The 27,156-nt window shown below is 45.9% G+C and overlaps 1 protein-coding gene across 3 annotated transcripts in view; it reads left to right on the top strand.

Moving 5' to 3' along the window:
* NTRK1 (neurotrophic receptor tyrosine kinase 1) overlaps positions 1-27,156 on the top strand; it is a 143,092-nt gene that overhangs the window by 39,114 nt on the left and 76,822 nt on the right. For 2 of the 3 annotated variants that reach the window (XM_073567090.1, XM_073567091.1), the window contains exon 1: positions 6,478-6,902. The exons of the other annotated variant lie outside the window; for it this stretch is intronic. In XM_073567090.1, the coding sequence (XP_073423191.1) occupies positions 6,835-6,902 (68 nt within the window). In that variant the 5' untranslated portion in view covers positions 6,478-6,834. Of the gene's footprint in view, positions 1-6,477; positions 6,903-27,156 lie in introns of those variants that run through there. 3 annotated transcript variants of the gene reach the window in all.

Below are 27,156 nucleotides of genomic sequence, written 5' to 3'. Positions count from 1 at the left end.
CACTTTATGGCAGTATTGTATGAATACTGTATAGCGATATTGTATGACCACTGTATGGCGGTATTGTATAAGCACTGTATGGCAGTATTGTATGAGCACTATATGCCGGTATGTATGAGCACTGTATGGCAGTGTTGATTGTATGAGCACTGTGTGGTTGTATTATATAAGCACTATATGGCGGTATTCTACGAGCACTGCATGGTGGTATTATATGGTTACTGTATAGTGGCATTATGAGTACTGTATAGATATTATTCGGTTGTATGGCGGTATTATATGAGCACTGTATGGCAGTATTATATGAACACTCTATGTGGTATTATTCGGTGATTGTATGGCGGTATTATATGAACACTGTATTGTATTGTACTGACACTTTGTTACAGAATATTCTATCTATTGTATCTAATCCTATGTGATACAATTGCACTTGACTGTAGGGTGGGCTCATCCTGACTGCTTGGGGGGAAGGGGTGTTACTACTCTCAGTGGGGAAGGTTGCATCCCACCCTGTGGAAATTTGAGTAGAGGCTGGGTGTCACTGGGAGGAGGGATATTTTAGCACTATGGGTGTTACAACCGCGGCTACAGGACCAATCAGTAGTGGTTGGTCATTGCCCCCTCCTTAGCAACTCCTGGTATAGCCCCTTGCATGGCGCTGCCACCCTCATTTCCCTGGAGGCTGATTTCATCCTTGTATGAGTTCTGGAAGCTGTGCGGAGATCATGACACAAATGTGGAAATCTGCTGTTCATCATGTAACAAATTGTATAAATAAAGAAAATAATAATACCAATATATAATATAATATCAATTATAATGATACATAAACACAAAAAAATAACAAAAACAAGTGATATCTTAATGGAAGAAGGTGAGAAGTTTTGATGTCGGCCCCACTGGCTTTTCTTCACTGTTGCTGATTGGCCGCTGTGTTGGTAACTGGTGCAGCACTCAGTGTGGACGAGTCCTAGCCGGGGGTAATGTGCTGCTGTTTCTTATGGAGGCCAAGAGAAAAGTCAATGACAGTTGTGGCCAAACATCAACCTGTGTAAATGGAGAATACAGTCTGCTGACCTGTGTATCTAATCCTATCCTGTGTGATACTGACTGCTGAGCCGTGTATCTAATCCTATCCTGTGTGATACTGACTGCTGACCCGTGTATGTAATCCTATCCTGTGTGATACTGTCTGCTGAGCTGTGTATCTAATCCTACCCTGTGTGATACTGACTGCTGAGCTGTGTATCTAATCCTCTCCTGTGTGATACTGTATGCTGATCCGTGTATCTGATCCTATCCTGTGTGATACTGACTGCTGAGCCGTGTATCTGATCCTATCCTGTGTGATACTGACTCCTGAGCTGTGTATCTAATCCTATCCTGTGTGATACTGACTGCTGAGCCGTGTATCTAATCCTATCCTGTGTGATACTGACTGCTGACCCGTGTATGTAATCCTATCCTGTGTGATACTGTCTGCTGACCTGTGTATCTAATCCTATGCTGTGTGATACTGACTGCTGAGCTGTGTATCTAATCCTATTCTGTGTGATACTGACTGCTGAGCTGTGTATCTAATCCTATTCTGTGTGATACTGACTGCTGAGCTGTGTATCTAATCCTATCCTGTGTGATACTGACTGCTGAGCTGTGTATCTAATCCTATTCTGTGTGATACTGTCTGCTGAGCTGTGTATCTAATCCTATTCTGTGTGATACTGACTGCTGAGCTGTGTATCTAATCCTATCCTGTGTGATACTGACTGCTGAGATGTGTATCTAATCCTATTCTGTGTGATACTGACTGCTGAGCTGTGTATCTAATCCTATCCTGTGTGATACTGACTGCTGAGCTGTGTATCTAATCCTATTCTGTGTGATACTGACTGCTGAGCTGTGTATCTAATCCTATCCTGTGATACTGACTGCTGAGCCATGTATCTAATCCTATCCTGTGTGATACTGACTGCTGAGCTGTGTATCTAATCCTATTCTGTGTGATACTGACTGTTGAGCCGTGTATCTAATCCTATCCTGTGTGATACTGTCTGCTGAGCCGTGTATCTAATCCTATCCTGTGTGATACTGACTGCTGAGCCGTGTATCTAATCCTATCCTGTGTGATACCGACTGCTGAGCCGTGTATCCAATCCTATCCTGTGTGATACCGACTGCTGAGCTGTGTATCTATTCCTATCCTGTGTGATACTGTCTGCTGAGCCGTGTATCTAATCCTATCCTGTGATACTGACTGCGGAGCTGTGTATCTAATCCTATCCTGTGTGATACTGTCTGCTGACCTGTGTCTCTAATCCTATGCTGTGTGATACTGTCTGCTGAGCCGTGTATCAAATCCTATCCTGTGTGATACTGACTGCTGAGCCGTGTATCTAATCCTATCCTGTGTGATACTGTCTGCTGAGCCGTGTATCTAATCCTATCCTGTGTGATACTGACTGCTGAGCCGTGTATCTAATCCTATCCTGTGTGATACTGACTGCTGAGCCGTGTATCCAATCCTATCCTGTGTGATACCGACTGCTGAGCTGTGTATCTATTCCTATCCTGTGTGATACTGTCTGCTGAGCCGTGTATCTAATCCTATCCTGTGTGATACTGACTGCTGAGCTGTGTATCTAATCCTATCCTGTGTGATACTGACTGCTGTGCTGTGTATCTAATCCTATCCTGTGTGATACTGACTGCTGAGCTGTGTATCTAATCCTATCCTGTGTGATACTGTCTGCTGAGCCGTGTATTTAATCCTATCCTGTATGATACGGACTGCTGAGCTGTGTATCTAATCCTATCCTGTGCGATACTGACTGCTGAGCTGTGTATCTAATCCTATCCTGTGTGATACTATCTGCTGAACCGTGTATCTAATCCTTTCCTGTGTGATACTGTCTGCTGAGCCGTGTTTCAAATCCTATCCCGTATGATAAAGTCTGCTGACCTGTGTATCTAATCCTATCCTGTGTGATACTGACTGCTGAGCCGTGTATCTAATCCTATCTTGTGTGACACTGTCTGCTGAGCTGTGTATCCAATCCTATCCTGTGTGATACTGTCTGCTGAGCTGTGTCTCTAATCCTATCCTGTGTGATACTGAATGGTGAGCCGTGTATCTAATCCTATCCTGTGATACTGTCTGCTGAGCCATGTATCTAATCCTATCCTGTATGATACTGACTGCTGAGCCATGTATCTAATCCTATCCTGTGTGATACTGTCTGCTGAGCCGCGTATCTAATCCTATCCTGTATGATACTGACTGCTGAGCTGTGTATCTAATCCTATCCTGTGTGATACTGACTGCTGTGCAGTGTAGCTAATCCTCTCCTGTGTGATACTGACTGCTGAGTCGTGTATCAAATCCTATCCTGTGTGATACAGTCTGCTGACCTGTGTATCTGATCCTCTCCTGTGTGATACTGTCTGCTGAGCCGTGTATCTAATCCTATCCTGTGTGATACTGACTGCTGAGCCATGTATCTAATCCTATCCTGTGTGATACTGACTGCTGAGCCGTGTATTTAATCCTATCCTGTGTGATACTGTCTGCTGAGCTGTGTATCTAATCCTATCCTGTGTGATACTGTCTGCTGAGCCGTGTATCTAATCCTATCCTGTGTGATACTGACTTCTGTGCTGGGTATCTAATCGGATCTTGTGTGATACTGTCTGCTGACCTGTGTATCTAATCCTATCCTGTGTGATACTGACTGCTGAGCTGTGTATCTAATCCTATCCTGTGTGATACTGACTGCTGAGCCGTGTATCTAATCCTATCCTGTGTGATACTGACTGCTGAGCTGTGCATCTAATCCTATCCTGTGTGATACTGACTGCTGAGCCGTGTATCTAATCCTATCCTGTGTGATACTGTCTGCTGAGCTTTGTACCTTATCCTCTCCTGTGTGATACTGTCTGCGGAGCTGTGTATCTAATCCTATTATTATTATTATTATTTATTGTTATAGCGCCATTTATTCCATGGCACTTTACATGTAAGGAGGGGTATACATAATAAAAACAAGTACAATAATGTTAAACAATACAAGTCACAACTGGTACAGGAGGAGAGAGGACCCTGCCCGCGAGGGCTCACAATCCACAAGGGCTGGGTGATAATACAGTAGGCGAGGGTAGAGCTGGTCGTGCAGCGGTTTGGTGGATCGGTGGTTACTGCAGGTTGTAGGCTTGTTGGAAGAGGTGGGTCTTCAGGCTCTTTTTGAAGGTTTCAATGGTAGGTGAGAGTCTGATATGTTGTGGTAGAGAGTTCCAGAGTAGGGGGGATGTGCAGCAGAAAGCTTGTATGCGATTGTGGGAAGAGGAGCTAAGAGGGGAGTAGAGAAGGAGATCTTGTGAGGATCGGAGGTTGCGTGCGGGAAAGTACCGGGAGGCGAGGTCACAGATGTATGGAGGAGACAGGTTGTGGATGGCTTTGTATGTCATGGTTAGGGTTTTGTACTGGAGTCTCTGGGCAGTGGGGAGCCAGTGAAGGGATTGACAGAGGGGAGAAGCTGGGGAATAGCGGGGGGACAGGTGGATTAGTCGGGCAGCAGAGTTTAGAATAGATTGGAGGGGTGCGAGAGTGTTTGAGGGGAGGCCACAGAGCAGGAGGTTGCAGTAGTCAAGGCGAGATATGATGAGGGCATGGACTAGGGTTTTTGCTGATTCTTTGGTGAGTAATCCTATCCTGTGAAATACTGACTGCTGAGCCGTGTATCTAATCCTATCCTGTGTGATACTGTCTGCTGTGCTGTGTATCTAATCCTATCCTGTGTGATACTGTCTGCTGTGATGTGTATCTAATCCTATCTTGTGTGATACTGACTGCTGAGCTGTGTATCTAATCCTATCCTGTGTGATACTGTCTGCTCACCTGTGTATCTAATCCTATCCTGTGTGATACTGTCTGCTCAGCTGTGTATCTAATCCTGTCCTGTGTGATACTGACTGCTGAGCCGTGTATCTAATCCTATCCTGTGTGATACTGTCTGCTGAGCCGTGTATCTAATCCTATCCTGTGTGATACTGACTGCTGAGCCGTGTATCTAATCCTGTCCTGTGTGATACTGACTGCTGAGCTGTGTATCTAATCCTGTCCTGTGTGATACCGACTGCTGAGCCGTGTATCTAATCCTGTCCTGTGTGATACCGACTGCTGAGCCGTGTATCTAATCCTATCCTGTGTGATACTGTCTGCTGAGCCGTGTATCTAATCCTATCCTGTGTGATACTGTCTGCTGAGCCGTGTATCTAATCCTATCCTGTGTGATACTGTCTGCTGAGCCGTGTATCTAATCCCATCCTGTGTGATACTGACTGCTGAGCTGTGTATCTAATCCTATCCTGTGTGATACTGACTGCTGAGCCGTGTATCTAATCCTATCCTGTGCGAAACTGACTGCTGAGCCGTGTATCTAATCCTATCCTGTGTGATACTGGCTGCTGAGCCGTGTATCTAATCCTGTCCTGTGTGATAGTGACTGCTGAGCCGTGTATCTAATCCTGTCCTGTGTGATACTGACTGCTGAGCCGTGTATCTAATCCTGTCCTGTGTGATACTGACTGCTGAGCTGTGTATCTAATCCTGTCCTGTGTGATACTGACTGCTGAGCCGTGTATCTAATCCTGTCCTGTGTGATACTGACTGCTGAGCCATGAAAAAAGAGGGGGAGAAGCCAGCGCTGCTTGTGGTCAGAACGTAATACATAAAGTGTGAAAACACACATTGGTTTCTATCTGTATTCAAAAATGAGACATTTAGCAAAAAATTGATCAATTGTTTGAGCTACCCCGCCACGTCAAGGCAGTCTCGTATGGGGAGTCCTACTCTACGTTTTTTATGTTCGCTGTGCCATTGCGGCCTCCTAAATGTATAAAAGCAAGACCTCATTACATGCACACTGTACCTCAAGCATTTCAGAATCGCTCCTATGGCACCAGAGAGGACAAGCACAGATAAAGGTTAGCCAGGTCCATGCAGACATTTCAGGTCCAACCTCCACACTGCCTGACCAGCACCACAGATAAAGGACGATCCAGGCCCAGATACAGGTGCGTAATCAAATAAAGCCTAGGGCAGGGCAGGGCCGCTGTTAATGTGAACAGCAGCCTAGATCAATCACTAAGAAAACAGAAAGAATAGCGTACATAACCCAGCGCGCACGGCTACAGTGGTGGTCAGCCACAAAACCAATATCAAGAAAAAAGAGGGGGAGAAGCCAGCGCTGCTTGTGGTCAGAACGTAATACATAAAGTGTGAAAACACACATTGGTTTCTATCTGTATTCAAAAATGAGACATTTAGCAAAAAATTGATCAATTGTTTGAGCTACCCCGCCACGTCAAGGCAGTCTCGTATGGGGAGTCCTACTCTACGTTTTTTATGTTCGCTGTGCCATTGCGGCCTCCTAAATGTATAAAAGCAAGACCTCATTACATGCACACTGTACGTGGCGGGGTAGCTCAAACAATTGATCAATTTTTTGCTAAATGTCTCATTTTTGAATACAGATAGAAACCAATGTGTGTTTTCACACTTTATGTATTACGTTCTGACCACAAGCAGCGCTGGCTTCTCCCCCTCTTTTTTCTTGATATTGGTTTTGTGGCTGACCACCACTGTAGCCGTGCGCGCTGGGTCATGTACGCTATTCTTTCTGTTTTCTTAGTGATTGATCTAGGCTGCTGTTCACATTAACAGCGGCCCTGCCCTGCCCTAGGCTTTATTTGATTACGCACCTGTATCTGGGCCTGGATCGTCCTTTATCTGTGGTGCTGGTCAGGCAGTGTGGAGGTTGGACCTGAAATGTCTGCATGGACCTGGCTAACCTTTATCTGCGCTTGTCCTCTGGTGCCATAGGAACGATTTTGAAATGCTTGAGGTACAGTGTGCATGTAATGAGGTCTTGCTTTTATACATTTAGGAGGCCGCAATGGCACAGCGAACATAAAAAACGTAGAGTAGGACTCCCCATACGAGACTGCCTTGACGTGGCGGGGTAGCTCAAACAATTGATCAATTTTTTGCTAAATGTCTCATTTTTGAATACAGATAGAAACCAATGTGTGTTTTCACACTTTATGTATTACGTTCTGACCACAAGCAGCGCTGGCTTCTCCCCCTCTTTTTTCTTGACTGCTGAGCCATGTATCTAATCCTGTCCTGTGTGATACTGTCTCGGGTCTGCTTCCAGGGATTTGGTTACTTTTCTTCCAAGGTTGTCCATCCTGCCGCCCGCAGATATAGTACAGCTGGTGGTCCATCCCAAGGACATTATACAGCAGCTTATGGTTAACTCCCTAGTAGAGTAATGGAGGCCGTGTAGTGGGGACCGCGTGGGTGATGGTGATGGGGGGGGGGCGACACATGACGGCTGCTCTGCATATTGGGAGATATCACCTTACATGGCTTTTAAGTGGAGTGTGTTGTGTATACATGGAAATTTCTCCGAGACCAACCTGGGATTGTGCACTGCACCAAACCTGCAGGGGCCAGCTAGGGTCCAGATGATGGGGCTGACACACTCCTCATATCTGTCTATCTATTCAGATGGGCTGTATTGTCAGTACTAAGTACATGCAGCATTGCCAAAGCAAGTTGTAAAATAATGGGGATAGGGCCGCATCCAGGGTGGGGTATCGGGTCCTTGACTTGTCAGTCTCGCTGTGGCTGTTGCACTTTCCTATTCTTCCGGGAGTACAGGCAGTTTCCCTTCCTCCTCCATGGAGGTGAAGTCTGGGAGGAGATCAGACAGTCTCCTGAAGTGTCCGTTACTGTGGAGTTGGAGTATATGGGGCACCTCATAGTGAAGTGGGCCTCATCCTCCACGGTCTCCTGGAAGCGCTGCTTTCTCAGGACTTGTAGTGTTGTCGGTGCTGCCCGGATTCGAGGAGTACGCTGTGAGCTCAGTCTGTACCTGCCCAGGATCTGACTCTTTGGGGTTTGCTTGTTCCTCTAGATATGGGGCCAGTTTCTGTTTCCTCTGTAGGTTTTTGTATAGCGTCACTTTCTGTGATTTGTTCATGTCGTTCTTCCCGATGCTGAGAAGTTACTCTTTGCTCTGGATTTTGCCTTTTGTCAGGCCATGCAGGTTAGTGGCTTGGTCAGGCTGGTTTTGGGTGATTTGTCTTGAGGGGCTTTGTTGTCCTGGGGCTTCCTGGTGTAGCAAGGCTTTGTGATGGTAGGAGCTGGGACTACTTTGTAGATGATCCTTGAATGATGGAGCCTTCTTCTAGATTTTGCTTTTTGTCAAGCCATGCAGGTTGGTGGTTTGGTCAGGCTGGTTTTGAGTGATTTATGTTTGGTGGCTTCGTTCTCATGGGGATTCCTGGTATAGCAAGGCTTTGTGATGGTAGGAGCTGGGACTACTTTGTAGATAAGCCTTGAATGATGGCGCCTTCTTCTAGATTTCACTTTTTGTCAGGCCATGCAGGTTGGTGGTTTGGTGAGGCTGGTTTTGGGTAATTTGTGTTCGGGGGCTTCATTGTTCTGAGATGAGCCTTGAATGATTGTGCCTTCTTCTGGATCACAAGATGTAGCGAGGATCTGCACAGCTCTGCTCAGCACACGCTGTTTGATGTGCCCCGATGGATTTGGAGGAGGTGTTTGCGTTTTTACAGAACTCTAGGTGGAATATTTCTGTTGGCCTAGCGTCCCACTTTGACCAGTCTGGGTTTGAGACTGGACTCCAGACTTTACTGCCGCACTGAAGGATTGGGGCAATGATGGTATCAAAGATTTTTAGCCAGACGGTTACAGGTGCTTTATCATCGTACATACGTCTTGTGATGGCATAGAAGGCTTTGCAAGCCTTGTCTTTCAGCAACTTAAAGCTCCCTGATTGGCTGAGGTCTAGGCCAAGGTAGGTGTACTTGTTGGTTTCCGTAAGTGGACAGTTGTCTATTATGAAGGGGGAAAGGCCAGCTGGTATCTGCTTTCTTTTCTGAAACACCTTGATGTTAATTTTCTTCCGGTTGATTGGCAGTGCCCATGTGGTGCTGAAGGTCTCTAGGATTTTCATATTATCTTGGAAGCCTTTCTCAGTTGGTGATAGCAGCAGGAGGTCAGCATACAGCAGAAATTTCACCTGTGTGTCATGGAAAGTGAGTCCTGGTGCTGAGGAGGACTACAGAGCTAGCACCAGCGCATTGATGTAAATGCTGAAGAGCGTTGGACTGAGGCTGTAGCCCTGTCTCACTCCTCTGCTCTGTTAGAAATAGGCCATCCACTCTCACGCGGCAGCTGTTCTCAGTGTAGGAGCTTCGGATGACATACAGTATGGTCTGCCTCCTATTCCCCTCCCCAGCAGTTTTAGGAATAGCCCTGGTGCCACACTAAGTCAAAGGCCTTCATGAAGCCCACAAAGTAATGAGACGTGGTTCTTTATGAGGCTGTGCAGAGTGTAGACGGTGCGGTTTTTTGGCGTGGAGTCAGCTTGGCTTTTGCTGAGGACGGTGTGTTGGTTGAGGAAAGTGAGGATCATCTTGTTCAGGACGCAGTTGAAGAGTTTCCCCACGTTGCTATTGACACATATTCCCCAATTGTTAGGTCGTACTTTTCCCCGATTTTGCGTATAGAGGTTATGGGTCCTTGGTTCCAGTTTTTGGGGAAGTAACCAGCCTGCAGTACAATGTTGAATAGTTTTGCAATCGCAGCCTGGATGTTTGGAGGGCTGTACTTCAGGATTTCTGGGAGGACCCTATCTGGGCCGCTGGCTTTTTGACTTTTTAGCAGTGTGATCCTTTCAGTTATTTCTGGCAATGTAATTAGTGTGTCCAGAAGGTTTTGGAAGTCTTTGAATTTTTCCTCCATATCCTTCAGTTTGTTCACAAGCTATTTTTGTGCCAGGTTCAGGTCTTTACTTCGGATGTCTTTGTAAAGGTCCTTGAACTACTGGAACCAGATGTTGCCGCTTTGGATGTGGAGGTTGTTGCTTTTACGGTTGGATCTTAGGTGGTTCCATAGTTCCCAAAAGCTGTTGTCTTAAAAGGCATCTTGAAGTTGGAGGAGTTTGGTGGAAATGTGATTTTGATTTTTATTTCTGAAGATGGATTTGTATTTGTATGTGGTAGGCTTGTCTGAGTGGGGTTGTTTGGGTCTGTGTTTTTTGTTTTTTTTTAGTTATTTGAGGCCGTTCTTAAGGCCTTCCTTATGGTTTTACATTCCTTGTCAAACCAGCTGTTGAGATTTTGTTTACTCGGCCTCTTGTAGCTGCACCTTTTCAGGTCGGACATTTCTGCCATGGCATATAGTATGTTGTTAAGGTCTCTTCCCGCTAGGAGTACTACTTCTGGGCTAATATACGTTATTATGGAAGCATTGGAGCTTCTCCTTGATCTCTTGTCTGTTGATGACATCTGTACTGTACACGAGGGGCCGTCATCTTGGACCATTTGAAGGATCGAGTAAAGCTAAAGAGGTCGATCTGCTGAGGAATTTGTGAGGGTGATTTGTTTGTGGATTTGATGCATAGGAGCAGTTGGTTGTGGTCTATCAGATGTGTTTATGGGGTGACTATAAAGGCGCCAATGTTTGTGGGGTCCATATCTGTGATGGCATAGTCTATCACGCTGCTGCCCACTTGGGAGTTTTCAGTGTGTCTTCCCAAGGAGTCTGACTTGGTTTGACTATTGAAGATACAAAGTCTGAGGTTTTTGCATAGGTTCAACAGTGTTCTGCCACTTTTATCGACTGTGCCATCGTAGCTGTTCCTCTCGGTGTTCATTGGGTTGTCACAAATAATATCTGCTCCGAATATATAGACGTTTTTTCTGTGGTGAGGTAGTCTCCTTCCCTTCCTGTTCTTGCATTGAGGTCTCTGTAGATGAGAACGTTGCCCAGAGTCTAGAAATGCTTACTAGCGACCATGTAGTGACGCACCAGCGATCCTTACCAGGTCGTATCATTGTCGGGATCGCTGGTGCGTCGCTAAGTGAAATGGGACCCTAAGGCGAACAGCAAAATGACCCCCCCACCCACACACACACACACAAAGTACATTTTTAAAATCGGTAGACATAAATCTGGTTCATACTGATTTATATCTATCCTGTAAAACTGAGTACAATAGTTGACATTTTAATTTAGATAAATAGAAAAAAAAGGTGTCCAAACACAAGGATGTCAGAGCCATCACACGCACAAACAAGAACAACACAGAAGTATCCAGAACAATGGTCATTAATGGCAATGGTAGGCCTGGCCGCGACTTTTCTCGACCGCTATGTGGTATGAACAGCGGGGATCACCGCTACCACACCTCCAAGCGCTCTGCCTTTCCAGTTAACACATACCGGAGCGATTCCACTATATCACTCTCCAGTTAGTACATCTCACAGATGGCAGCGTACGCTGTAAGCACTCACCTCTCTGACTTCACATGTCCCGTTTCAATATCCACCAGGGTCGCAAGCAGCACGCAGCGAGGCTAAATTGTGGGTGCTGCGAGTAGCGTGCAGTGGCTAAATTGTAGGTGCTGCGGTTAGCATGCAGAGGCTAAGCTGTAGGTGCTGCGGGTAGCGTGCAGAGGCTAAGCTGTAGGTGCTGCGGGTAGCGTGCAGAGGCTAAGCTGTAGGTGCTGCGGGTAGCAGAGTGCATATGCCGCCCTCTGTGCACAGAGCAACCTGCTCAACTTGACTCATTATAGGTGTGCCCCTATATCTATCTATCTATCTATTTATCTATCTATTACCTATATATATTATCTATCTACCTCCCCCTTTTGGATTGCGCTACGGAGGCAGGACCTCTGGGTACTCCTCCACGCGCACCTCTATGGGCTCTCCCCGCTGGGATAACCCATTTACATTGCCATGCGTGCTCCACTTTTCACGGTAAAGTCATACTGCTGGAGGGCAAAGCTCCAGCATAGCAACCTTCCGTTGGTACCAGACACGGTATGCAGACAACTCAGGGGGTTGTGGTTGGCCACGATGGTGAAGGTGCACCCGTATAAGTAGCACTGCAAGCTTTGCAAGGCCCAAACCATGGCCAGGCACTCCTTCTCTATGATGGAATAGGCCGATTTCCTCAGCAGGACCTTCCGGCTTAGTTACAATACAGGGAGCTCTTGGTTCCCCGAGTCGACCTGGCTGAGCATAGTACCGAGGCCATATTTGCTGGCGTCGGTCTGTACTAAGAACAGCTGACTGCTGTTGACTGCCTTTATCACAGGAGAGCTGCTCAGAACTGTCTTCAAAGCCCGAAAGGCCACCACACAGTCGTTTGTCCAATCAACTGTATGGGGTAGGTTTTTCTTGGTGAGGTCCGTCAAGGGCTTTGGAAGACTACTATAGTTTTGTACAAAGCACACTGCAGTGCCCAAGAAGGACAAAACCTGCTTCTTGGTCCTGGGTGTGGGCCAGGACATCATAGCGTCCACTTTCCCAGGCTTGGGCCTCATTATACCCCCGCCTACCCGGTGCCCCAGGTAGCAGACCTCCCTCATGCCTATCTGGCACTTTCCCGGCTTGATGGTCCAGCCTACTTGGTGGATGCACCAGAGCACCTGCTGCAGATGCTCGAGGTGGTCCTCCTAGGTGGGACTGAAGACGGCAATGTCATCCATGTACACCACCGCACACCTCACCAGTCCCTGGAACAGGTGGTTGACCCTCTGCTGGAATATGGCAGGGGCATTCTTCATGCCAAAAGGAATATCCTTTGACTCGTACAGTCCAAGTGGGTGATAAAGGCGGACTACCCTGTGCCTGGGGGCTCAGGGGAATCTGCCAATATCCCCGGCTCAGATCCATAATGGATAGCGCGCGCCAGCTAAACGCTCAAGCAGCTCCTTGATGCATGATATTGGGTGTGCATCGGAGGCCGTTATGGCGTTGAGCCCCTGTAGTCCACACAGAACCAGGTGGTCTGATCCTTGTTTGGCACCAGGACTACAGGCAAGGCCCATGCGCTCTTGGACCATTTAATCACCCCCAACTGTAACATCTCATCAATCTCCTGGCGCATGATGTGCTGCACCTCGTCCGAGATCCGATAGGATGTCTGCCGGATTGGGGCATGATTCCCAGTGTCCACTTCATGGACCGCTACCACAGCCCTTTCAGGCAGGTTGGTAAACATTGCTTTGAAGGATTCCAGTGTTGCTCGCAGCTGCGACCACTGGTGTGTGGATAGCAAGGCGCTTACCTCCACGTCCTCTATGGACCTGCTGGCCTTCGCTTGGGTCAGCATGTCCGGGAGGGGGTCTTCCTCCCCATCCTCGGGCAGGTTGCAGACCGGTAGGATGCAGTCTCCACGTTCATGATGAGCCTTCATGATATTGACGTGGAAGGCCTTCCGCCTACCCCGAGCGTGGTCAAGAGTGACCACGTAGGTGACCGGATTGAGCTGTTGGTGTATGATGTACAAGCCCTCCCCGGGCCGCCTGAAGCTTATCCTTTGGTACAGGGACCAGTACCCACACTTTCTGACCCAACTGGTAGGTCCGCTCCTGGACGGTCTGGCCGTACCAGCACTTCTGGGCCTGCATCAAGGTCTGCATCTTGTCATGGAAGTGCATGACATACTCCACGATGGACACTTCTGAAGGGTTCTGATCTACTTCCCAGGATTCCCTTACCAACCCAAGGGGTCCCTGGACTCACCTTCCGTACAGGAGCTTGAAGGGGGAGAACACCCTCAAGGCCTGTGGAACCTCTCGGTAAGCAAAAAGCAGGTATGGGAGGTACCGCTCCCAATCGCGTCCCTGGGACTCATCCAGCATGTTTAGCATCTGTTTGAGGGTACCGTTGAATCACTCACAAAAACCATTGGTTTGTGGATGATACGCGCTCGATACCAGACACCACACCTGCATTTTCTTACAGAGAGCCTCCATTAGGCGAGACATGAATTGAGTCCCCTGGTCGATAAGCATCTCCCTGGGAAATCCTACTCTGGAAAAGATGGCCAACAGGGCATCCGCCACCTTATCTGTCCTAGTTGAGGACCGGGCCACTGCCTCCGGATACCGGGTAGCATAGTCTACCACAGTAAGGATGAAATGCTTTCCAGAGCTGCTGGGTATGGCCAGTGGTCCCACAATGTCCACAGAAATCCTCTGGAAAGGCTCCTCTATCAGTGGCAAAGAGATCAGGGGAGCTTTGGGAACAGGCCCTGACTTTGCCACTCTTTGACATGTGATACAGGAGCCGCAGTAGTTTGTTACATCTTTCCCCAATTTGGGTCAATAGAAGTATTGAGACAGCCGGGCCTTAGTTTTGTTGACCCCCAAGTGTCCAGCAAGTGGAAGCTCATGGACAATCCGTAACAACTCACCCCTAAATTGGTAGAGTACGACCAGCTGTCTCTCCCTCAATCACTCCTGTTTGGGTTTACAGGGAACTATCTCCCGGTACAACTTCCCTTGTTCCCAAAATACCCTCTCCTTATCAGTCTCTGAGGTGGGCTTCTCGCCAGCAGCGATTTTAAGGTCCCGTCCTCACAGGGACCCTCTGGGAACTGCTCTGGGTCCGTCGCTGGTTCAGGGCGTTACCTGCATTCTGGGCACTCTGACTGTGGGTGACAGTGGCTATATAGGCTATCTCCCTGGGGAACACCACAGTCCCATCAGCCTGCTTGACTATGGGTGCTACCTCCCTATCCTCACCGATTGCCTCAGTAGCAGTGCTATACATGGGGCGGTTACCATCGGCCAGGTTACCTTCCTTTGTGGCACTAGTCAGTCGCCCGGCATCACCTTCTTCATGGTTCCCGTGCCTCTCCCCATTCCCCTTAGCACTGGCGCTTGCTTCTGTTAGGAGATCCTCAGCAATATTACCCCGCAGCGTGACATGGCTGAGTCCTCCTGTACCTCCAGATACATCATTATCAGGTAAAGCATGCACATTCACATCATTAGCATTACCATTGCCATCAGTATCAGATCGGGGAGGGGTGTCAGGGATATAATATGCAAACATCCTCCCCAAATCAGTTCCCAACAAAATGTTTGTTGGTAATTTTTCAGACACCCCCACTTCCTTCACCCGGCTCCCGACACCCCAATCTATAAATACCCGGGCCATCGGCAAGGGACAGTGGACGCCCCCAATCCCGGTGACAGTCAGAGTTTTCCCCAGGATAATTTCAGGGGTCACCAGTTCAGGTTGTATGAGAGTTCGTTCGGCCCCGGTGTCCTTGAGGCCTATACTGACAATGTCCCTCATGGTGACTCTCTGCAAATTTTCATAGGCCCTCCCAACCGCACCACCCACAAAAAGAACTGCAGCATTAGGCCCTGGGGCCTTGGAAAGGGGGCTCTTCTGCTTCTCTGGACAAGTGGTGCTGATGTGTCCAGTCTGACTGCAGAATTAATACTTGCGGGGATCAGCCGTTGGCCTGGTGCTGGCAGAGGGAACAAGGCCTCCAGAGGGTCGACTGGCAAGGGCACTGGTGTTGGTTGAAGGCTTACCCTCTTTCCAACTAGCGGTGACCGGCTTCCGCACCTGCGGTTTATGATTGGCCTCGTAGGTGTCGGCGATCTGCGCTGCTTTATCTGCGTCTTTTGGCTCCCGGTCCATCACGAACTGTCGCATCTCAGTCAGACAAAGATGTAGGAACTGGTCTTTCACCATCAGGACCTGCAGCTGCTCAAAGGTGGTCACTCACAGTCCTTGGACCCACTGGTCAAAATGGGTTCTGAGTCCATGCACCACATCGCTGTAGCTGTCGCGTGGTCCAGGTTGGCGGCTCCAGAACTTTTTTTACGGTAGACCTCAGGAATCAGTTGGTACTTTTTTATCAGGGTCTGCTTGATGACCTCATAGTCTCCATCTTGGTCTTGAGGGAGAGAAGCAAACGCCTCTAGAGCTTTTCCTCTGAGCCCTGTAGTCAAATATTGGGCCCATTGGTCCTCAGGCAGCTGGTACTGTCTGCGGGCTTTCTCAAATCCCCACAGAAAAATGTCCAAGTCCACGTCCTTTTCCATCACTGGTTGTTGCATTCTTGGACTCGCAGTTCTGTGGGTTAGATGGGGCCACCCCAAGTCGGGCCATCTCTAGATCGCGGTCTCTCCGAGCTTTGGCCTCTCGCTTGGCTCTCTCCGCCTCTCACTGGGCTTTCTCGGTCTCTCACTGGGATTTGGCCTGCCACTCAGCAGCCTCTCAGTCAGGTCTCTCAGCATCTCACTGGAATTGGGCCTGCCGCTCAGCTCTCTCGGCCTCTTGGTGTTGCTGGATCAGCTTCAGACGTCCCTCACGATCATCTGCATGGAGTTGCTCCAAGGCCATCCGCAGATAGGGGTCCATGCTGCACTGATTGCGAGAAAGGCTGGCATTCACCGGTTGGACCTCCGCAGCAGCACCATCTGCGCTTGGGATGGCTTCTGGGTCACCAGGGCTCTGTGACGGATTGGCTCTGCAGCACATTGCATCAGTGCCACAATCATTTGGTGCCTGGTTTTGCCCATGGAGTCAATCTGTTTTATAGTACACAGGGCAATAAGAGTGTTCTTGGTCTGCTGGTTATACCAGGCCTCTCCCGGCATAGCCATAATTGCCAAATAAAAGAGAGAACCAAAAAACGAAGTGGAGAGTAGGATGTAACTGCTACACACACAATATTGTCTCAGATCTAATAAACACTGAGTTCAATCTTCAAAACTTTTTGCACAGGGTCCTTGCAAGAACCTTGCAAGTTTTTAGTGAGAGGAATGATTGCTTATACCCGATCACTAATGCTCTGTGATCCCACCGCTGCCACCAATTTGTCAGGATAACCTGACTTTTGTCTGTCAGTTCCAGTTAGGAACTTGCAGCCCTCTGGCGCCCCCTTACCATCAGGTCATGTGACTGGTATGTGGATTACCAGTCCCAGGCTGGGAATACACACATAAACCTATGATCCATCACTGCCAGGGTTCCCCAATAACACCAAGATGACATGCTGCCACCAGTCCCTCGTTTGATACCAAAGCCTATATCGGGTCAGGAACCAACCCAAAGTAGAGGGATTTTGCGCAGAGAATGTGACGGTTTGACCATAAAGCAAAAATAACTAAACTAGTAAATTTATAAGTTTACTCCAGAAAATATCGGCAGTGTTTACAAAAATACAAAAGATATTACAAAAGGAGACAAAATACGATATGTACATACAGAAATAAAAGGGATTAAAATATGAAACCTACTCTATTTCAGTCACAGGTATGACGTGTCAATAAAGGGAAGGAAAGATATCCCAAAGGAATTAATCGGCAGCACAGCCTGTTGTCTAGCTGCCAGACTATCTATCTATCTATCTATCTATCTATCTATCTATCTACAGTATCTATCTGTTATCTATGTATTATCTATCTATGTATTATTTATGTATGTACTATGTATCTCTCAATCTGTCTATCTATAATAGAAAAATGGAACAGCACAATACCATATGGCGGGTGCCCATGCCTCCTTAGCAATATCCAATACTTGCCCAATCCAGACAAAAACAAAAAGGAAGGCTTGAGAAAGGCTCAGTGTGAGCTGAAACGTCGCCATGCTATGTGGGTCTGAATAAATTCCACTTTTTTTACCTTTGAATACTGGAGTGCTGCCTTCCTTTTTGTTTTTATTTGTCTATCTCTCTTATCTATCATCCATGCATCTATCTATCTATCTATCTATCTATCTATCTATCTGTCTGTCTATCTATGTATTATCTATCTAGCTGTCTATCGCCTATAGTAGAGGCCTCTCTCGTCCTTTGTTGGTGACTTGTGAGTAACTCCTCTCTCCCCCCTTCCAGGTCCCGTCCCCAGGAGAGCTCGGGATTGATTTTCTATACTCAGCCACATTTCTCCAACATCATATTATTTAATGGCCGTTCCCCGGGGGATGAAGCTCATTATTGTCCGGCTTCTGATCCTCCCCTCTCCTGTCCTGCACACATTATCAGCTCGTCAGATGTCGCCCACAGTGGAGGGAAATGAGGTGCGGCGGTCTACCCCTCGGGCTGTTAATGGTCAACTGTCATTTATCATTTCATGGGTGTCCACATAATTACACATAAAAATATATCTGTTGATCAGCGACAGCCCTGGGATCATAAATAGGCCAACGGGATAATGGCCGGGACAAGAGGACGGACTGATGACAGGATGTTTATTTGAGGCTCCATGGCACAGAGAAACTGTTGGTAGGCCAACATATCATTGAAAAAGTCGACATTAGTCCCACAAGACCATTCACAGTGTGAGTGTGCACCTTCTGGAGACATCAACAGGAAAGTGACTAGTGGTCCCTGAAGACCTCCTGGTACATTTCCAATATATCCCATATCCCACTCTCGGTGCTTAATCCTAAGTTGTATAGGATTTAGCTACATTCCCATTGTTTCTTAGTTTGACCATCTTAACACAATATTGGGCACTACATCACTGTATTATTTGAGCACTATATGGCTCTTGAATCGATAGTACTGTACCGGGCACCAAAGGCCAGCTATGAAGCGCATGGTACATCAATGATTTGTATTATAATCCTGGTGGTCTTGTTTGAACAGCTCTACAGCCAAAAAAGCTGTATCTTTTTTTCTAGAGATAGCACTGACTGTCAAATGTCTCCAATGTTCCCTGTATCATTACCAGTGTGAATACTGCTTATCTTGGCTCGGGCAATGTAGTAATTTTAGCATTTTTATCATTACCTTCTGTGGACTAATTATAATTAGATAATATAATGAAATAATATAAATATAGTTCGAACTATCTGATAATTATTAGGTAGTTAATTTGAGGGCTGTTCAAAGTATTCAGAGTGTATCTTGATGTGGCATCATAGTGATTAGTATGAAAACTGCTTATCTTGGCCCAGGCAGTACAATAAGCCTGTAATTTTAACTTTACCTTTGTTCTAGCTAAATATTTCCATTTCAGTAGATGCAGTAAGAAGGGTCTACAGTTTAGCCTACGATGTCAACTAGCGGCCAATATGAAAACAGCTTTTCTTGGTTTGGGCAGTATAATAGACTCATTGTTCTGTCCCTTCTTTTTAGCTATATACAATTATTCCATTTCAGTAGGGTACTTGCAAGGGTGTGGAGTTTAGCTTGTGGGATCAACTACTCGTAGAAACCAGTGTGGAAAGTGCTTGTCTTGACTCAGCCGTATACTAAACCTGTCATTCTACCATTACCATTTCTAAATAGGATCATTCCACTTAAGTAGGGGCAGTTAGACAGGCCTAGATTGTGGTATCAACCAATGACCAATATGAAAATGTCTTATCTTGGCTCAGGCAGTACACTAAATCAGTAGTCAGTCCCATCATTACCTATTTCTTTTAGGCTGTATTATCATCCATTTCAATTAGAGCTGTTAAGAGAAGGTAGGAGCATATATTGTTGAGGTGTAAACTAGTGGCCAGTGGGAAAACTGCTTATCTTTGCTCAGGCAATGCGCTAACCGGTCATTCTATCATTTTCTTCTTCTTTCTAGCTACTGTATGTAAGTGTATTCCATTTCAGCAGTGGCTGTTAGAACAGTCTACAGTTTAATTTATGATGTCACCTCCAGTATGAAAACTGCTTTTTTTTATCTTGGCCCAGGCAGTACAGCAGACCTGTCGCTTGGTCATTATCTTCTCATTTTTAGCCATATACAATTATGTAGGGGATGCAAAAGCTTAGAATAAGAATGAATTTTCATCGCCACCCAATAAGAGAAAAAATAATAGATCTACCTGTGGCCAAACACTTTTGTATCCCTGATCACAGCACCATGGACCTGAAATTACTTGTATTAAAAGGTCATTTCAAATCTGAGACAGAAGGGTCTGGGAGTATAAACTCATGACAAGCTTTGACACACTCAGTGCAGGGATGAATGTGTGGATTTATTTCTTTGTACATCAGTTAAGGAATTTGCTCCTCACACCTTGTGGGGGCATCACAACACATTAGGAGACCTCAATCCGAGGACAATAAAACATTCACACTCCTTATCTATGATCTGTTCCAATATTTATGGCCACAACTGTCTATCACTCTCCCATAATAATAGTCCTGCTTCACGTCACTTGTCTTATCTACTGCATTATTTCTGTGCTGTGTTGTGTATAAATAGGTGATTCTTCAGATTTTGTATTAGTCTAGCCTGATGAAGAGACCTGAGTAGTCTCGAAAGCTTGCAATTTGTTACCATTTTTTCAGTTAACCATTGAAAGGTATCAATCACTGAGGACTCTAAATTCTGAATATCTTGGTTCACGCAGTACAATATACAGTTAGGTCCATACATATTTGGACAGAGACAACATTTTTCTAATTTTGGTTCTAGACATTACCACAATGAATTTTAAACAAAACAATTCAGATGCAGTTGAAGTTCAGACTTTCAGCTTTCATTTGAGGGTATCCACATTAAAATTGGATGAAGGGTTTAGGAGTTTCAGCTCCTTAACATGTGCCACCCTGTTTTTAAAGGGACCAAAAGTAATTGGACAGATTAAATAATCTAATATATAAAGCTCAAGTGTGTGTATATACGTATGTGTGTATGTCCGGGATTGGCATCCGCACCGTCACAGCTACAGCCACAAAATTTGGCACAGTCACACGTCTGGACCCCGAGAGCGTCCTAGGCTATGGTGTGAGGCGAAATTTTAACCCCGTGTGTTCCAATTAACCAAACAATTTTGCCCCTATCTACATAATGGGGAAAAAGTGTGTGTGTATCAAGCCCCGCCCCTCATTATGATGTCATAATGGTTGCCATGGCGACGCTGAAGTCATCATAGGTTGCAAGCCCCGCCTCTCATTATGTCATAATGGTTGACTATGGGATGTGTGATGGGTATATGGGCACTGGACTATGGGATGGAGGATATGTATGACGGGTATATGGGCACGGGACTATGGGATGGAGGATGTGTGATGGGTATATGGGCACTGGACTATGGGATGGAGGATAAGTATGATGGGTATATGGGCACTCGACTATGGGATGGCGAATATGTCTGATGGGTATATGGGCATGGGACTATGGGATGGAGGATGTGTGATGGGTGTATGGGCATGGGACTATGGGATGGAGGATATGATGGGTATATGGGCACTCAACTATTGGAGGATATGTATGATGGGTATATGGACACGGGCCTATGGGATCGTGGATATGTATGATGGGTATATGGGCACGGGACTATGGGATGGAGGATAATTATAATTTGCTATAACTAACCACAGTTAGTTACTATGCCCGGGCAGCGCCGGGCTCTTCAGCTAGTTGTAAATAAAATGCTCATTTCTAGTACTTGGTTGAAAACCCTTTGTTGGCAATGACTGCTTTTAGTCTTGAACTCATGGACATCACCAGACGCTGTGTTTCCTCCTTTTTGATGCTCTGCCAGGCCTTCACTGCGGTGGTTTTCAGGTGCTGTTTGTTTGTGGGCCTTTCTGTCTGATGTTTAGTCTTTAACAAGTGAAATGCATGCTCAATTGGGTTGAGATCAGGTGACTGACTTGGCCATTCAAGAATATTCCACTTCTTTGCTTTAATAAACTCCTGGGTTGCTTTGGCTTTATGTTTTGGGACATTGTCTATCTGTAGTATGAAACGACGACCAATCAGTTTGGCTGCATTTGGCTGGATCTGAGCACACAGTATGGCTCTGAATACCTCAGAATTCATTTGGCTGCTTCTGTCCTGTGTCACATCATCAATAAACACTAGTGACCCAGTGCCACTGGCAGCCATGCATGCCCAAGCCATCACATTGCCTCCGCCGTGTTTTACAGATGATGTGGTATGCTTTGGATCATGAGCTGTACCACGCCTTCGCCATACTTTTCTCTTTCCATCATTCTGGTAGAGGTTGATCTTGGTTTCATCTGTCCAAAGAATGTTCTTCCAGAACTGTGCTGGCTTTTTTAGATGTTTTTTAGCAAAGTCCAGTCTAGCCTTTTTATTCTTGATGCATATGAGTGGCTTGCACCGTGCAGTGAACCCTCTTTATTTACTTTCATGCAGTCTTCTCTTTACAGAAAAATCAGAAGTATCTTAAAGTTACATGATCCCAATATTCAGCAAAGCGTCTATATAGTGGTACAGTTTTGATTCTTGTATATATTCATATGCCATATATTCTCCCCTTAACAATGGTAGATTTGGATATTGATACGCCTACCTCCTGGAGAGTGTTGTTCACTTGGTTGGCTGTTGTGAAGGGGTTTCTCTTCACCATGGAGACTATTCTGCGATCATCCACCACTGTTGTCTTCCGTGGGCGCCCAGGTCTTTTTGCTTTGAGTTCACCAGTGCTTTCTTTCTTTCTCAGGATGTACCAAACTGTAGATTTTTCCACTCCTAATGTTGTAGCAATTTCTCGGATGGGTTTTTTTTTTGTTTATGCAGCTTAAGGATGGCTTGTTTCACCTGCATGGAGAGCTCCTTTGACCACACCTGTCCATGAAATAGCCTTGGAGTCAATTGTCCAATTACTTTTGGTCCCTTTAAAAACAGGGTGGCACATGTTAAGGAGCTGAAACTCCTAAACCCTTCATCCAATTTTAATGTGGATACCCTCAAATGAAAGCTGAAAGTCTGAACTTCAACTGCATCTGAATTGTTTTGTGTAAAATTCATTGTGGTAATGTCTAGAACCAAAATTAGAAAAATGTTGTCTCTGTCCAAATATATATGAACCTAACTGTATCTATCACACCATGATTGACCCACTGCTTATCAGATATTTTAGATTTTTTATGATTCATTGAGAGCTGTTAGAAGGGTCCAGAGTGTAGTGTAGTCTGTCCAGTCAGGGACAATATGTTGTGTTGTCACCTGTCTTCTCTGTGGCCCATAAATTAATAGATTTTCCTGTTAACAGCTCTGGTACCACGTTTCTTTATTAATTACATGAAGGACGTCGGCTCTTTGATCTTTCATGAGTCTGAGGAGACAGAGACAGCAAGGTCTTTAACCAATTACATTTGCTGGAGAACAGCATGGCTTCCATTAGTTGCTACTTTACAGCTCAAGCAGATAACGCATCATTAAAGAGTCATTCACAGATCATAATCTCCGTTAATTTATAGGTTGGGGATAATGGAGTTTTAAAAACTTCTTTAATCTCCCGGACCTTTATTGACTGGAAAGTTGATGATATCAAATGAGACTACAATGCTGGACAAAGTAAAAATGACTAATTAATTGCGTACATTATCATCACTGTTATGAGCACTGATTATATTTGACTCGGCCTGCTGTCTGGGGGAGCAGACAGAGCAACGTTCAAGAATTTTCACTTATGTTCCCTTCTAAGGTGACCATACAAATAAGAGCAAAGTCTGCAAAAGCCACTATTTGTGGGACCTCCCAGACCATTTCAAGAAAAAGGATTGGGCATGTTGCATTTCAACATGTGCCATCCTTTGTTGTTATTTGAAATAAACCGCTGAAAGAGTTTTCTCCTTCTTGAGTATGCATTCACACTTGGCTGCTGACCCGAATGTGCATGGGGAGGTTAGAAAGAGGAGTTGTGGATTAAACACTTTATTATTCACCTCTCTAGATTCTAGCACTGGGTTATGTGTCCTTCTTTCCCAGCGGTCAGCTCTTTCTGGTCCAGTCCACATTGGTTTACAATGGTAAACAGGAGCGCACCTCCACTGTCATAGCCTTAGGATTTTTCAGGCGGGCCAAGGTGGCCTCATGCCACCTGAGTATTCCGGAATGTGAATCCCCCCTGCCATCTCACTCTGATCCTTGTTTCATACTCAGCTCATCTACTGCACTATAGCGCGCTTCCAGTGAGCCTTTCTAGATACTTGGCATTGCTTTTCCATGATGCCTGTCTACCTACTTGGCTCTGCTGTTCACACTCTGCTGCTTGACCACCACATGATTTTATACCTAGCCATGAATAATTTTTCCTTTTTAGGCAGGAAATGTGACATGGTGGCAATACCCACCCACCCAGTCTGGCTTAAATGACATCCTTGAGGACCAAGGCCTCTTTCACACATTCGGTGTCAGGGGTCCGGCGGCGTGCGACGAAAAGCCGGGCCGCCGGATCCGGCCTGCAGCGGTGACACCGGATGTACATGCGGCACCTGATGCGCCTTGGAGGACATTTAAAGGAGCCGAAGCACCGGGGAACGAGAGAGCCAGCCGGAGAGAGATCGGGAGATGAGAGAGCAGCCAGAGAGACAGCGGGAACGAGAGAGCAGCCAGAGAGACAGCGGGGGACGAGAGAGCAGCCAAAGAGAGAGTGGGGGATGAGAGAGCAGCCAGAGAGACAGCGGGGGACGAGAGAGCAGCCAAAGAGAGAGCGGGGGACGAAAGAGCAGCCAGAGAGACAGCAGGGGACGAGAGAGCAGCCAAAGAGAGAGCGGGGGACGAGAGAGCAGCCAGAGAGACAGCGGGGGACGAGAGAGCCAGCCAAAGAAAGGTATGGAGGGGGAGAGAGAGAGATGCTGGCACTTGTGGGGTTAAAACTCAGTGTCCGGGCATGCGCTGTTGAAAAAGCCGGTCCGGCGCTGCAAAAAAAACATTGCAGCCAACGTTTTTTGCAGACGCAGGATGGCGCATGTTTGCCGTATCCGGCAAAACCCGGAGGCGCCGCATGTCCATCCGGCACGATGCAGCGATCATTGCATTCTATGTGAAAAAACCAGATCCAATTCCGGATCTGGTTTTCACAATTTTCGCCGCATCGTGCCGGATTTAAAAAAAACGGATATATGAAAGTAGCCTAAGTACTTCATGCTAAGGCAGTCTAGTATTTGATGCTTGTGCTGTTGGCTTCAGGTTCTGGGGCATTTGTGCAATATAAATTACCCATCAGGAGTCATATAGGTGGAGTCACTCAGGAGTTGAGTCATACAGGCAATGACCAAAACCCACCCAATCTGCCTTGCGGTTCTGGCGCATGCACAGTGAGGCTTCCATGTTGCACTGCACCTAAATCTACCATCCTGTCAGAAGAAGATTCCTACTGAGTGTACATGCGCAAACACTATGTACTGTACATGTGCGGCATTTCTGGCAAACTTGAGATGACATATCTTGTCCTTGTTGATGTAATCAACACAGATTGGGTGTATCTTATTCAATAGCACCATGCCTGACTCTTTTCCTGTGCAACTCCGCCTCCCTGACTCTTAAAAGGTAATTTATGGAGCACATACAGAGATTAAAATCCACACCACTGGGCATATTTTAGGATGGACAATCACTTCATGAAGGATGGAAATTTTTAAGAGGTTCCTTATGGAAATATTTAGTAATCAATTCTCTGACAGATTATTTTCCTTATCCACAGTCTATGTTCGTTTTCTGGCTGCCGTTATTATCATATATCACAACAATGAAGATTTATGTGACAGATCACTATAGGAAACAGATATAAGGCATCATATATCTCCTAGAGAGAGAAGGGGGTCTCATATAATAGTCCAAATGTGGGGCTTTCTGTGTGTACAGTGTATTTATTTTGTAATAAAATCTTGCATTACTGGAGTAGGCCATGAATTATGAGTATACAGAGGAGGTCGGGAAGTTTAGTCTTACACCCGTACTGTGGGAATGTAAAGAGTGTGATGGTAGAGATGTGATCAGACACAGAGAACATGTGTAGAACAAGGTGGAATATTCGATTTACACCAGGAAGCTCGGGGACTTGTGAGCGCAATCGAATGAGGACGGCCAAGTTTAATCACTGCTCCTAATCGAATCCCAGCTGCATTAGAAGCTATTAGTGATAATCTGTTCGGTACTAAAAGGGTTTTTATCCCAGGAAGAGCATGTACATTCAACCAAACTCCTGGCCTTCACTACTAGGCTTGTGATACAACAATTATTTCAATACTTGGATAGTCTATTAAGGTCCATGATATCCAAGGAACCTTGTGGAACACTTTGGGACAACCAAAGAAAATAATTTTGAGAGGACAATCTTTAAGATTCAGGAAGGATCTTTGTGACATTAGCCAAAAAATAATGACCGCACCGAACAGGAATTATGATAGCCTTCAAGTAGAAGATCGTACAGTCCACAGATGGGCCAATCTGGTCCATTTAGTAGCACAGAGACACGTTGCCTATGGACTAATGTGGTCCTCAAAGCATCAGGTCAAATTAGAGAGGATGCCACTTGAGTTCTTCACTATCAGGCATGTTATATTACAATTATTATAATATTTACATACTATATTAAGGATCAGGCTACATAATAAACTTGTAGTCAAAGAGGAGCACTTAGTTCCTATCCTAAAAACTATTCTGAGATGTGAACCTTCAAGAACAGATGGTACTTTGTGACGTAAGCTCAAAACATAGTGATACAACCATACAGGAATTATGGTTGTCCTCCAGTAGAAGATTTTACAGACCACAGATGGCCACCTTGATCCATTTAGAAGCGCAGAGACACACTGCTTAAGAACCATTGTGGCTGTTAAGGACTATGGTCAAATGGGAGAAGATCCAACTTAAGGTGGTCATACATCTTAAATAGCTGCCACCCAGCCAATAGCTATTACTCCCAACCCCCCTGTACACATGCATGCTCAGCTTTCCTGAAAATTACAGGGTATTGCGTAATAGGAAACATGTCAAGGCTGCCGATGAAGAACGTGCTTTGGGTTGGAAATGAGTCAATGAGGGGAGGGAATATGGACCTATGAGCTCTGTGGGTGCTGCTAAATGGCCGATTGGGCCATAAGGTCATAAGTGTACATTAAAGTATAGGTATACTTGCCGACTCCCCCAGAGCATCATGCAGGCGCCAAGAAAATGGGTAGTCCTCCTAGACTTGTTGAAAAGTTGACAAAACTCCCAGGTTTGTAGTGGCTTCTTTGAAAGCAGAACTTTCTGCTCCGTTTTTTTTTGTTAGAAGACCTCTTGGTCATCTAGGCGAAGACATTTCTAGTTCTGCCTCTGCAGATATACAACCTCACGCTCTTCATGTCCAATTATAATTTTAAAGTTCAATAGACGTTTATCAGGCACTGTTACAACACATGTAATATCACTAATGTGACCGATGTGTCAGCATTATATAGCCCCAGACCGTAGTTGGGTTATTATTATACTTGGCCATTTTCATCTTCATCTTCACGCAGAAGATCATAATATAATTGAAGCCCCCAAAACCTCGGGACAGATTTATGGTTATCTAAAAAATATTGAAAATGTAATTAAACGTGCAACT

This window comes from Dendrobates tinctorius, unplaced genomic scaffold, assembly GCF_039654945.1.
Source record: "Dendrobates tinctorius isolate UK_male_01 unplaced genomic scaffold, ASM3965494v1 ptg000019l, whole genome shotgun sequence".
Lineage (NCBI taxonomy): Eukaryota > Metazoa > Chordata > Amphibia > Anura > Dendrobatidae > Dendrobates > Dendrobates tinctorius.
Note: the sequence above shows the minus strand (reverse complement) of the source record. Positions and strands in the feature narration are given on the sequence as shown.